Raw genomic sequence first — 14,596 nt, forward strand, 5'->3', positions numbered from 1 at the left:
AAGACCACCGTGAGATAAGGCCGACACGGCAGGTGCTCACGTTAAAACTCTCGACAGTCTGTACTATTTATTGTAGTAATCTCTTCATTAGATGACAATACATCAGACCCTATTATAGATATGCAGTTCTTTACTCCGTTAGCTTAAGAGTACAGTCCACAAAGCTGGCCCATTATCTCTTCCTTTTTAGATATATATATTTTGTTATGTGGATCCCGTCCTGTTGCAATTGCTTCCTTTTGTTGGTTGAAATATAAAACATAACATATATGTAAAAGGACATTTTATGAAGCAATTTCAGTGGTCAAATCAATTTTCAACTTCTAACTTATTGCATTTTGTAAAGCCCCTGCCTATATCTGAATGATTTTCCATAAATTGGATTAATGCGTCCTCCTGCAGATAATTCTTATCTTTTCCCCTAAAAATTTACAAAAACTATTTAATTTTTCCTTATAAAACAAAATTTACTTACATTTTTCTAATTTTCGTTGAAATAAAATAAAACGGTTTTAAAACGAATTGAAATCAACATAATTGATTTATATTACATGCATGATGTAATTAGTGCATCCTGATCACATGGGTAATTTATATTAATTATATACCAGTAGGAATCCGTTGTTACACGGATGCTTCTAAATTGGGGAATAAAGTGGGCCTGGGATTCAGACGAATGTAGAATATGTGGAGAGGACAGTGAAACTCTGGAGCACTTTCTTTGCCACTGTCAGGCATTCGTCGAAGTTAGATCCAAGTATCATGGAATTGATCTTATTCCGGAAATTACATTCCAGACTAACACTGATTGGAAAATTCTTAGCAATTACATCCAGGAAACTGAGTTTCTGAACATTGAAAAATAATGTACTCTGTGAACAATTTTTTTTTCATGAAAAGGAGCGCACAACAGGCTCGATGGAGGCCAAGGTGTATTTCTTCGGATTTAATGTACTATACATCCTCCTATCAACCTAACCTAAATTATATTTTTCTTAATAGGACAAAATGAAATATGAAATCGATGTAACAATTCGACGAATGTTAACACATCACATCTATTATTGATTTCAAGTCTATTTGATGTCGAAATCGAATTTTATCACACCTGTATACCAATTTCTAAAAAATTTTTTTTATTGGACCATCACTCAGGTTCCTTCTGGAACTTGTTCCCTAATTTCAGAGTAGTGTCGATAGAACCGTGAAATACACCCCACGTTGAGACGGTGATCCAGTGAATCAATAGAGTTGGATACCCTACTGTCACCGATAAGTACTATCGCCCTCTAATGTACGCGGTCGAGTAAACGGTCTGTCGTTTAAACGATAATTGGAGATTGAGATTATGAGTGTTAGACTGTGCATAATGTAGGATATATCATCTAGAGACAACTCAAAAAATCTATCTGCATGAAATTTGCACCAAGGTTAGTACTATTGGCCAAACACAAATTTTCAGCTCTATCGATCAAGAACTGCCGCAGTTAGAGGGTCATACAGGTTTTTTTTCAGATGAGTGTATCTTTTCACCTGTTGGTCCCAGCTGAAATTGTTCAAAGAAGTTTAGTTAGCTATTGCTTTATTAAAAAAAATAAAAAACTTTTTTTTGAAAACATTGAAGAAATATATATCTAAACTCCTTTGGACAATTTTTGCTTTTGAAATTATATTATGCTTTAATTATAATAATTATCCATGTATAAAAATGTATAAAAAATTCAGAAGAAAGTTGGGTGACCTAATCACTAAACTAAGTCTGGTGATTAGTGATCCAACTGAATAATTAGTAGCAAGCTTAAGAAATGATTTTAAAGCGCCCTTCAGACGATCACACTTTACGTACGACAAGCCTAATGAAAAAGTAAAATTAAATTCCATCCGTATGACAAAAAAGAGAATAAAAGTCGTATGATTTACATTTTTTGTATTTACACGATTGGTATAAAACAATAACAAAGTAAGATGGAAACAGCTGTTTCACTTTTTTGTATGTTTTTACATAAAAATACATCCCTGATCTAATGCGACTTGCTTGTTTTTTGAATAGTTTAAAAAAAATGAAAAGAGCCATTCGATTCGAGTTTGGGAATTCCCGGGCTTTTCAATTTCCCGGGAAACGGCAATGAAAAAATTCGTTTATATAAAACTTAACTTATAACTATAATAACAACATTTTTAACAAAAGCAGTCAACTTTTTTTTTTATAAATTTAGCGATATCTAAAATATTCCCTCTTTTGAGAACAAACCAAACCATTTGCTAGGCATATATGCAAGTCGGCTTGCAATGAGTACTGTCACAGTTGCAGTGAAAAGGAAGAAACTGTCTTCCATCTTCTCTGTAAATGTCCTGCTCTAGCCGCTAAGAGAAACTGTTTTTTTTTGGCAGTTATTTCATAGCCAACCTTGGTGAGATAGTTTGCATACCATAGAAATACTAAAAAGATCATATACTCCATAGGCAGAGGAATAGTAAAGTATTAAATTAATAAGATTCTTTCATAATTCTTAGAATTAATTAAATATAAGAAAAGATCAACTTTTCCGTTATTTTCTGAAAAAATTTCCATCTACTGAGATAACTCAAACGCTTTACACAGACGTTGGCTTTGGAAATTCATTCATGTCAAAATGTTTTGTTCTGTTTGTACTTCAAGTTAAGCTTTTGTATAGATTTCACCATAAATGATGTTTTGTAATTTGTCTTTAAAAAAAATCTACGATAAATTATAAAATCGCTTATTTTTCCAAAATATGTTACATATACGTTTACTTAAAATTTCCCGTTTTCCCAGGAATGATGAAAAAAATTTCCCGGGAAATCCCGACAAACTTTTCCCGAGAATTCCCGGACGGGATTTCCCGAACCCCAAACTCTACATACGACTGTCAAATTTTCCATCCGTATTTTCTCTCAATGTGAGATGATTTCATTACATATTGCGTTTAGACGATCGCATCCGTTCTCTTCTAAACAAAATTTTGACAGACCATTAATGATTAAAATGTGTGTATTATTCGAAAAACAATAACAAAATTTACAGCAATCATAAATATATCATCCAGGTATTTGAAATATAATTGTTTATAAATTTATTCTGTAATTATTATATTTTGTTCAGTCGGAATATCCAAACAAATTTTCTATATTTGTTTGTAACGGGCATAAAAATGGCTCAGAAAAAGCCCAAAAATTACTATAATATGATTCAAAATTGCCTATAAAACGATCAGTATTTCGACTCAAAAAAGATACAAAAACGATTCGTAACTGATCAGAAGTTTGACTCATAAAAGACTCTTTTAGAAGAGTTGCGGTACCCTTATTTTCTTTCGACGAAAGTATCATTTATGATCAGAAAATGAGAACATATGTGATTATTTTAATCGTGCGGAAGAGTTATAAATAACTCGAATGTGATCAAACATTTAAAAAAAATTCTAGCAGGACACATGTATGGATGTATTTCCGATAACTTTTTTGAATAAAACAATAATTTTATAAGTGGATGTTTAAAAATATTCATATATTTTATATTTATATAGTTTTAATCGAATTAATATTGGAAATAATTAATAGATCTCTATAACTTTTTTTTCATTTATTAAATAAAACAAATTTTGATTTTTAGTGACTAGTTGTTAGACATTAGATTGTATTTTAATTCATTTCATTAATTTAGAATAAAAAATATAATATTCATAATTTATATGTATTATTTATGCAGTAACACACACACACTCATTGATATACATAAACATATGTACGTGCATTCATACAATTAATGAATAAAAGTAAAGGTATGTATGTAAGAATACAAGTACATTTGTATAATTATTTGTTGTTTTTCCATAGTGTGAATGAATGTGTGCCATTTATTTATATTTATTTTTAAATATACTATGTATCTATTTCCTTAATTTATATGCATATACATATTATTTTTTTATATTTATATATTTTTAATACATAAAATACATAAATGTATAAAAGTATCAAAGTTTTGTAAATCTTAAGTACACTTGGGTTTTCTTTTCTTTTGTTATAATTTATTGTTTTATGTAAGTAAATAATGTTGTTTTAGTTGTTAAAGTTTAAGTTTAATATTAAAAATAAGTTCAATAAAATAACGACAAATAAAATATAACTTAATTTAAAAATTGACTATAAAATTTGTAATTTTTTTTTGTTATTAAAAAGTTTATTTTCATTTAAAAAAAAATCACTTAAATTCATAAGTATCTATTAGAATTTTATTTCTATGTTGTTAGAATCATACATTTAATGCATGATTTTACTTGTGTTTTTTTGTTTATTTAATTTAAATTGCTTTTATTTTTTATTTAATAATCTTTTATGATTGGAAGACTTTGCGATTGTTGCTGTTTGTTTTTAATTAAAATTAACTAAAAAACACAATTAAAATAATTAATTTTTATTTAAGGCATTTTGGTATTTAAGGATTTTTAAAAATAATATTTAAATAATATATTTACATTTTGTTTGTATTCATTTAAAATTATAGTAAATATTGTATGTACGATATGCAAAGTCATTTAATATGTACATACATTTAACTTTTCTGGACGACTTTTGCAATTTTAAGTTCTAAGTTGTTGTTCAAGTAAATGTAAATAATGTCATCATTTAATGGTGTACAAAACAGGACTTTGCATAGAGAATATAAAGTCATAAAAACAAAAATAGATTAAAAGATTAGTTGTGCATATTATTAATATTTACAATATCTACGAAATGTAGTTAAAATGACAAGTCCCTCCTACTTTCATTAGCGAATTACATATTTAATTAATTTGAAATTCTGAAACTTTAATTTAAGCAAACCATTCTTCGACAAATTTATATTTACATTAGAATCGTTTCAAAATAATTCGAAGAGGTATCGCACCATATCCTCTAAAGTTCTTCAAAATTTTCAATTTCATTACAAATAAAATTTTATCAAAGTTCAAAGATCATAGTTTTAAGATTTTTGCTAAATGTCAAACATTTTCAAAAAATTTATATGCAAATAATATGTCTGTCGAATTTCATTGAAATCGGATATGGTCATGTTCAAAATTGCACATTTTTGCTCAAAATCTTTAAAAACTAACCATTTTGAAGTTAGAATGATACGAATTTTAAATATAAGTGGACTTGGTTTATTATTTATTTTCTAATATTAAGAAATACTCGATCAATGCCAAGGCATATATATAACCATGTATATAGCCTCCCATAATTGAAAATTATCGCTTTCATATTTTACTAGCACGATTAACATTATGAGATCTCTGGAGAATCTCAGTAAGCTAATTAGCTAATTTTAACTAAATTTTATAAAACAAACATTTAAATTGACTTCTTTTCAGCAATAACTTATATTAATCATTTTCATTTATTATTTTTCAAACATTATTTTAATCGACAGAATCGACCGATTAAACGATAACCGAAGATTGAAAATCAAATTAAATAAATGAAAGAGGCGAGGTCTCATTTTTAATCTATATTTCAAACTGGACGAGAGGATATACTCTCATAAGTATAGGGAAGGAAGTATTTAGTTTTCTTTCAATGTGTGACACTGTCTGACGTCCTTGTACAGTCCACTCACTTGGCATTACAAATATTGATTGCATAACATTCATTCCAGTCCATTTGATAGTAAGGAATTGCAACAATAATTTCAGATACAAAATAATCAACTAACTGCTGGAGTCAGCATTGTCGTGACGATAGGTAGTAGGATTGCTGTTGTCGTTACTGCAAATATTTTGCGAAGGTGAATGTTGCTGTTGATGAAGATGATGTTGTTGTGGTTGCTGTGTTATTGGTGCTGTTGCTGCTGCTGCAGATGATGATGGTGGTGGTGATGAAAAATGACCAACATTAGTATTACAATTGCTATTGCTTCTGGGTGTGTTGTTTGTGTTGGCATCGTTATTGCAAACATTTGTAGTTGAGCTATTTGTGAAAATGGTATTTGTAGAACTTGTTGTTGTTGTTGCTGCTGTTGTACTTTCATTCTTGTTAACAGAGTTGCTACTGTTGTAGTTGCTACAATTCGTGCTACTGCTGGTCGATAATGGATTTTTTGGTAAATGACTATTACAACTACCACTACTATTACTGCTGCTACCAATTGCAGTAACATTTGCGGAACTGCTGCTTGTTGTATGATCGCTTGTAGTTGTTGGCGTTGCAATCGTTGCCGCTGCTGCTGTCATACCACCAGTTTGCAAAGCCAACACCTGTTGAACTTGTGCAACACACGACACGCACGGACAAGGACCGCCCAATTTCTTCGCCAACACAGAACGTAATTTAAGAGCTGGTCCTAATTTCATGCCCAACGAATTTACCAAATGATCTTCGGTTAGCAACGGCAAACCAGATCCATCAATGCATTGCTCACGAAAATGCTGCAAAGAAATGAAGGAAATGAAAAAATCAATTAGTTATTAGGAATAATGACAATAATATACAAGCGTATAAGTGCAACTAAAATGTTCATTAGAATTTATAAATGTAACTGTTCAAGTAATTCAGTTTTTTAATAAAAAAGCAAAAAATGCTTCTAAAGTTTATATTGTATCCTTGAAGACTTTAAGTTCTAGTTTTATTTTACCGAAATTTGGAAAAGTTCTGTAACAAAAGTGCAATAAAATGTATTGTCCCTTAAAAATTTAATTAATAACCCATAACGTCTAATTAAATAGGTAGTTCTTTTACAAATAGCCTCCATTTTTTTACTCCTTGTACTGCTAAGAAAAACAAGTTGGCTACTATATAAATTCAGGATATTTTCAGTTGAATGTCTCTAAATAATCTACAGTGTAGTTATCTCAAACTTAGTTGTACTCTACTTTAGAAAATGGTTATTTTACCCAATCAAAAATATCAATTCTCAATTTGTATCATTGTAATATGTACCGCGAAGATATGAAAAATCTATGTCAAAATAACATTTTGGGACTGTCACCGCGAATTGTTGGGATATTTGTTAATATAAATGTGCATAAATATGTGAGTATGTAATGTAATGTACCTACTCATGTTAATCTGATCGCGTGCTATTTACAATATACTCTAAAAACAACACTAACTGCTAAACACAGAGGTTTATTTTAACCCAATTGTATATTCATACATATGTATGTATGTATGTATGTACAGTAGTTTTCCGATTTAACGAACCCATATGTTGTCAGGCCTGTTCGTAAAATTGAAAAGTTCGTTATATGCAGTACTAACTAAAACATGGGTTTTTGGTAGGAAAATAATTAAAAATAGGTATTTTATAAAAATTAATTCTTTTTTTTTATAAAAATAGCACAAAACACAAAGTTCCGGATCTTTTATACCCACCTTCAAACCATATTTGTGTCGAATTTCATCGCTGTATTTTTAATTCAGTCATGAGCGTTAAAGTTATTTCTCGAAGTTCATCGCTATACTCGTATTTTTAAGCGAGTAATGAGCGTTGAAGTAATTTTCTTAAGGGGCCTGATATGGAGGGTAAGGTCAATTATGGACCGATTCCCATAAAATTTGTTAGAGATTTCGGTTAGTATAGAACATGTTTGAATCGAATTTAATCGTATTATTAAGCGAGTAATGAGCGTTAAAGTCATTATCTGAAGGACGGACGGACATAGCTACATCGAACTAAAATTTAATAAGAACCCAGAATGTGTTACAGTTTTGGGTATAAAAGCACCGCTACAACTTAGGTTATTTGTTATTTTTGATAAATGTCATTTTATCTTCATTTAAATAATAATATTTTTATTAGTTCGTTAAACAGAGTACAAAAAACAAGTTTTATTCGTTATTTAAGGTAGTCAATAGGAAAAATTAGCTTGTTCGTTAAATGCGATGTTCGTAGAATTGAATGGTCGTTAAATCGGAAAACTACTGTATATAGTATGAACAAAAATTTTGGAAAAAAATCATTTAAGTAATTTCATACATTTTTATTCTATATATTACAACGGATATGATCCCATGTGAATGGAAATACTAACCAAAATCGATCATTGAAGGCTTCGTTACCATTAGGATTATGTTCTAAAATTCCTAGTGGTTTTTTAGTTTTTCATGTAAATACTATTAATTGACAGCATTGATGACTAAAATGGAAGAAATGTAAACAAAAGAATGGATTTTATTCATTTTAGTATGAAAATATGAAAAAATCTCAACCGATATTTGCATGACAAAAAACCTATGAAGTCATAGACATGTAAATAATAGAGAACGATTGCGTGGAGTATATAGAAAATCCGATGGTCATTCAATATGTTTTTGTGTTTACTTAAAAATTGTATTGGAAAAAAGAAATGCAAGGTCTAGCTTTTGAAACGTATCTCGTATCTATGTAATTGCACATGTTTTCTTTATGTGTAAATTAGACCTGTCCTTAGAAAAATATTATCTTTGAAAGAAAAAAATGTTCATATAATGATGATTTTAACACACTGTTCTAACACTGCTTATTGTTTATTATTTTGATTTAAACTTTTGTTCTAAATAATAATTAATGAAATTAGTTACATCTCATACTAATATAAACGATTTTTAAGGGCAGGTCTACTGCATATTCATTTCATATTTTTATAACCCATACAAACATGCGATATATATTTGCATTCTTACCTTATATGGACGATGCTTAAATAAAATAATAAAAACTATAATAATAATAACAATATTTGTTGAAGTAAATACTGGTAATGGCAGAGGAGCGATTTAAATGGAAAATATAATCCAACAAAATAGTTGTAAATGCCATGGAAATTGTATTGTAATATTGTCGATTTTATTTTTAATGACAACATGTTGCTCTATTAAAGTTGTAAATATCTAAGTTTTAAGTTTGTATCTACATACATATTTATGTATATTCAATAGGGTGGCAGCCAAAAATGTTTTCATTGTTCTCAATTGGTCAAAAAATTTTTAAATTAAAAACATTTTTTTCTTTTTTTTTTCTTTTTGAAGAAATAGCTTTCTAAACTCCTTTGGACAATTTTTGCTAGGACCAATAGGTAAAAAGTTACACTAATTTGAATAAAACCAAAATGTCCAATTTTGACCCCCTCTAAGTCCGGCAGTTCTTGACCGATTCAAAAACCTGGTTTCGAATAGTTTGAGTAATTGACATTTGAAAAAACCCGGTTGATATTTTCCAAATTCAGAAAAAACCGGTTAACCGGTTTTTGTTATAAATAAAAAAATTTATTATAATTTGAAACAACAAAGAGTGGTGTATTCGGCTATGCCTAATCTTATATACCATTCACCATAGTGTATTTAAAAAATATCAATTTTATAAAAGACCGTTGCGTGGTCTTTGTCAACATTGCAAGAATTCATGCACATCCATTGTTAGAATTTATGCACATCCATTGTCTAAATGTTGACAAACGAGGTAAGCTCACTATTGGCAACGCATTTTGAGCTTACCACGTTTGTTAACTTTTAGACAACGGATGTGCATAAAGTTTAGATAGCAACAACGAATTGTTGCAATATTGACAAAGTTGCATGGTCTACATTACATGTTGTTGTTGTATTTATGTATATACTCGACAACGGATGTTATTGAAAAATTTGGTGTCAATTTGGTAACAGGCGTGTATATTTTTTTCTCTGTGTACATACATGCATACATACAATACAGACACAGACAGCAGACAGACAGACAGACAACATACAGACAGACAGACAGACAGACAGACAGACAGACAGACATAACAGACAGACAACAGACAGACAGACAGACAGACAGACAGACAGACAGACAGACAGACAGACAGACAGACAGACGACAGACAGACAGACAGACAGACGACAGAGAGACAGACAGAGACAGACAGACAGACAGACAGACAGACAGACATACAGACATACATACAGACAGACAGACAGACAGACAGACAGACAGACAGACAGACAGACAGACAGACAGACAGACAGAAGACAGACAGACAGACAGACAGACAGACAGACAGACAGACAGACAGAGACAGACAGACAGACAGACAGAAGACATACATACAATACATACATACATACATACATACATACTACATACATACATACATACAGACATACATACATACATACAATACATACATACATACATACATACATACATACATACATACATACATACATACATACATACATACATACATACATACATACATACATACATACATACATACATACATACATACATACATACATACATACATACATACATACATACATACATACATACATACATACATACATACATACATACATACATACATACATACATACATACATACATACATACATACATACATACATACATACATACATACATACATACATACATACATACATACATACATACATACATACATACATACATACATACAGTATTGTTCGAAAACCTAAGCAACTTTTTTTGGCATTGTATACAAAGTAGGGTGATCGATTATTCGACATTTTCCAAAAACCGGTTTTCGAATAGTTCGAATAGTTGACATTTCAAAAAAACCGGTTGATATTTTTCAAATTCAGAAAAAACCGGTTAACCGGTTTTTCATAATAAATAAAAAAATATATGTTAATTTGAAGAAATTAATGTTTATGATTAAGTTTGATGAATAAAACATGGCCCGAAATGATTTTTAACAGTTTAACAGATTATAACTTTAGATCTAGTCGTCTGATTTACATTATTTCTTTAATATAAAAAAAAATTAGGAAAAAAGTGGACACTTCTGTTAAACATAAGGTACTATGTAATCCTAGCTAATTCTAAAGCCCTTTTAGGAAATTTTCATAGGCATTCCAACACTTCCATAATATTTCAGCGGTAAATTAATTATTGTAATTGGAATATAATCTTAAGATTAATAAAATTTTATTAAACAGTTATCAATTTTACAAATAAAATTTTTTAATTAATTAGGAAAATCAAAAAAGTTTAACCAATGGTGCTTTAGAAAAATATATCTTAGTTCCTGGACTCGAATATTTTTAAACGGGCTGTATTATTTACTTCAAAATTTCATTTGAATAATCTTTGAATACAAAGCATATAAAAGTATTCGAAACCGGTTTTTAAAAAGTGAAAAAACCGGGTTATTCGATATTCGAAAAATCAACATTTAGAAAAAACCGACACTGGTAAAGCAGAAAAAACCGGTTTTAAAACCGGTTGAAAAATCGAGTCGATTACCCTAATACAAAGTGCTATATTTTCTTTTTTTTAATTGATTTATTCCATATTATATAATTGATAATAATAATATTATGTGTCTACATTATAATAACAACAACAAAAGTTTAATTCCATTTCGCTGTGAGTTACAAGAAAATAAATAACTGAATTAACTCCATAAATAGCTGTTCGAAACTTAAGCAACTTTTTGATCTTCTTATGAAAATCTTTGGTCCTTTTGAGTTCCAAACACCTTTATGGAATAGATTAGTTACTAGTGTAGTTCGTAATGAATCCCAATCGGATTTTAAGCCATTTGCCAGCTGTAACGTTTTCTAAAACTGCGAGTTTCGACCCAGCGCTTCAGAATGCCGAACAGCATCTCTAAGGGGCTTGAGACAGGAGATTTTGATGGACAATCAAATAATTTGGGTCCCATTATACGATAACTACTCTTAGATCAACTTTGTCAAAGGTTTCGGTTCATTATCATGCTGAAAATCGCAATAAAGTAAGTTGTTCTGTTCGGTGTACTCAATCATGTGATTCATTTTGTTGGCGAAAAACGTCCCAACGGGAAAAACAATCCAACTTTGTTTGTGTTTCAACATCAGGACTAGCTCTTCTCTTCAAAAAACGTGGCCAGAGCCTATTTGAATTTAAGAAGGAAAATGTGGAACCGTTTGTAAATAAAACTTTTTTTACTAGTCTTGCGTAATCTATTTCAATATTCTACCCAAAATTGTACAAAATTTGCGAAAAAATCGAATTTCTATAAGCAAATTCTGTGCCATGTCACTGCGGGATTCATATGCGGTTATATGATCGTACATTAAAGGCTTAAAAAAACATGGAGGTCAAACAATTAAGGTTGTGGGCAAGATTTTTGGTGAGTAGAGTAAGTCCTGATGTTGAAATATAAATAAAATTGGATTGTTTTACTTCCTGGGACATTTTTGGCCAACAAAATGAACGATAGGATTAAGTACATACACAGAACAACTTAACTTATTGCGATTTTCAGCAGTATAATGACCTACCTGCAAAGTTGATCTAGAGTAGTTTTAGGTAATGCGACCCAAACTCTTTCATTGTCAGCGAAATGCACCCCCCCTCCCGAATCAAGCCCCTTAGAGATGGTTTTTCGGCGTCTGAAGGCGCTGGGGTCGAAGCTCGCAAGTTTTAAGAAAACTTTGTAGCTTGCCGAATGGCTTAAATCCGATTGGGATTCATTACGACTCACTAGTACTAATATATTCCATAAAGGTGTTTGGGAACTCAAAAGGACCAAAGATTCATAAGAAGATCAAAAGTTGCAAGTTCGAACAGCTATTTAAGAGTTAATGCGTTAATTTCGAACACAGCGAAATGAATTAAACGGGTGGGGGGTAATTGGAACAAGAAAGTGGAACAAGTAAAACGAAAAAGCAGGAAAGAAAAAGAGCACGGGTTAAGGCCAAAAATGGCAGGGAAGAAAGAAGAAACAACAAAATACAAACATAGCCAGACATACAGCCAACAAAAGACAGGACATACAATACAACAGACATACAGACAACAGACAACATACAAACATACCAAACAGACACAGACAACAACATACAGACAGACATACATACAGATAGACAGGGACAACAACAGACATACAGACATACAGACAGACAACAGACATACAGACCAGACATACAGACAACATACATCACATACCAGACAGACAACAACATACATACAGATACATACACATACATACATACATACATACATACATACATACATACAACAACATCAAACATACAACAGACAACATACATACAGACATACATACATACATACATACATACATACATACGACATACATACATACATACATACATACATACACATACAACATACATACAGACATACATACAACATACAATACATACATACCTACATCTACATACATACATACATACATACATACATACATACATACATACATACATACATGATGTTAATATTAACATATATCTGTATAAACACTTTAAAAGCACTAACAATTTTTACAAAAAGATTTTTCATTTCATTGATCTTTGAATTCAGTTCGCATATTGTATAAATTAAACGGCAATTTAGGAGAGGTGATTTTTATTTGCAACCTTTTTCAACTTTTCTTTTCTTATTTTTGTGGTGGCCATTGCGAGTACTTATGAAGGCAAGTAGACAAGCATCAAACAACAATAATAACTACTCCTTTATTCCAAATATTAAATAATGTGGGCATCAAATTAGAGCTCAGTGTGGCAAGCAACTTCCTTACAACGTACAATATGCCAAACAAATTGATCGAGTCGAGCAACTTTACAGACAACGATTGGCCTGGCTGTGTCAGTGCATTGAAAAACAACTACCGAGACCACTGAGCATCCAGCAACCAATGTCTGTCTAAAGTCACCGCCCGCTAAAATACACTCACTAACAATGATCGAACACTTACTACTTCGCTTCTCTTCCTTTTTAATGTTTGCATTACAAAGCTTAAGACATAAGACAGAAGACTGAAAACTGTATGACCGCTGGCACTAAATTGGTCTTATTTTTTCCATTCGCTTTTTCTTCATGTTTGCTCTTCAAGTGTACAAAACCCTTAATTATGTTCAAAGTAATATTTTTGGAATCATATTGTTGGCAGAACAAAATTTTGGTAAATTTAGATAATATGTATAATCCAAATATGAATGGAAAACTGCAGTCAACAATGCAAGTAAATGCATTTTATAAGAGCAGAGTCTTTTGTTGTTGCTTTTCTTCAATAGGTCGTGTTCCCAGGTGGATAGGGTGATCAATGTTTAAACTATTTGGTCTCATTATTTATATGGAAAACATCTATGTGTATATGTATGTAAAACATCAGTTAAACTTCTCTTGAAACTTTTATGATTTCTTTTGAAAATCGTCTTTGAAAAGTTCTTTGAAAAAACTTTCATTTCATAATACATATACTATTTATATAGTACACTATTGTTCAAGTTATATCTCTACTCTACTCCTTGCAGTTTGAAATAAAGCTTTCTTACACAATTTTAATAAAGTAATACTAAAAATGTCTAATTTATACTTTAAAAGTACAGGAAAATAAGGGTTTTGCTGCGGAATTTTAGATAACTAAATGAAAATTTGCATATAGCTTCTCCTTAACATAATTAATAAGGGATTAATATTGTGCTATAACCCAGCAAAATCTTTACTTAACCGGTAAGTAGTCAAGTAATATTGGAGCAAAGTGTAAGTAAATTCTTTTTGGGTGAATAAGTAATTATTTTTGTTCAACGATGACCAAAAAATAACTAGTTACAAATGTGCTTACCTGACTTTTCTGGATTT

The 14,596-nt window shown here is 30.5% G+C and overlaps 1 protein-coding gene across 4 annotated transcripts in view; it reads right to left on the reverse strand.

Moving 5' to 3' along the window:
- Window positions 1-3,513: 3,513 nt before the first annotated feature.
- Window positions 3,514-14,596, reverse strand: part of LOC119602960 (serine-rich adhesin for platelets) — a 65,013-nt gene continuing 53,930 nt past the window's right edge. For all 4 annotated transcript variants that reach the window (XM_037954820.1, XM_037954812.1, XM_037954803.1 and 1 more), the window contains exon 7: window positions 3,514-6,431. In XM_037954820.1, coding sequence (XP_037810748.1) covers window positions 5,715-6,431 — 717 coding nt within the window. In that variant the 3' untranslated portion in view covers window positions 3,514-5,714. The remainder of the gene's footprint in view (window positions 6,432-14,596) is intronic.

Source organism: Lucilia sericata, unplaced genomic scaffold (genome assembly GCF_015586225.1).
Source record: "Lucilia sericata isolate MDLA Ls3-8-SP2 unplaced genomic scaffold, ASM1558622v1 Contig000009F_arrow, whole genome shotgun sequence".
NCBI classification, from domain to species: domain Eukaryota; kingdom Metazoa; phylum Arthropoda; class Insecta; order Diptera; family Calliphoridae; genus Lucilia; species Lucilia sericata.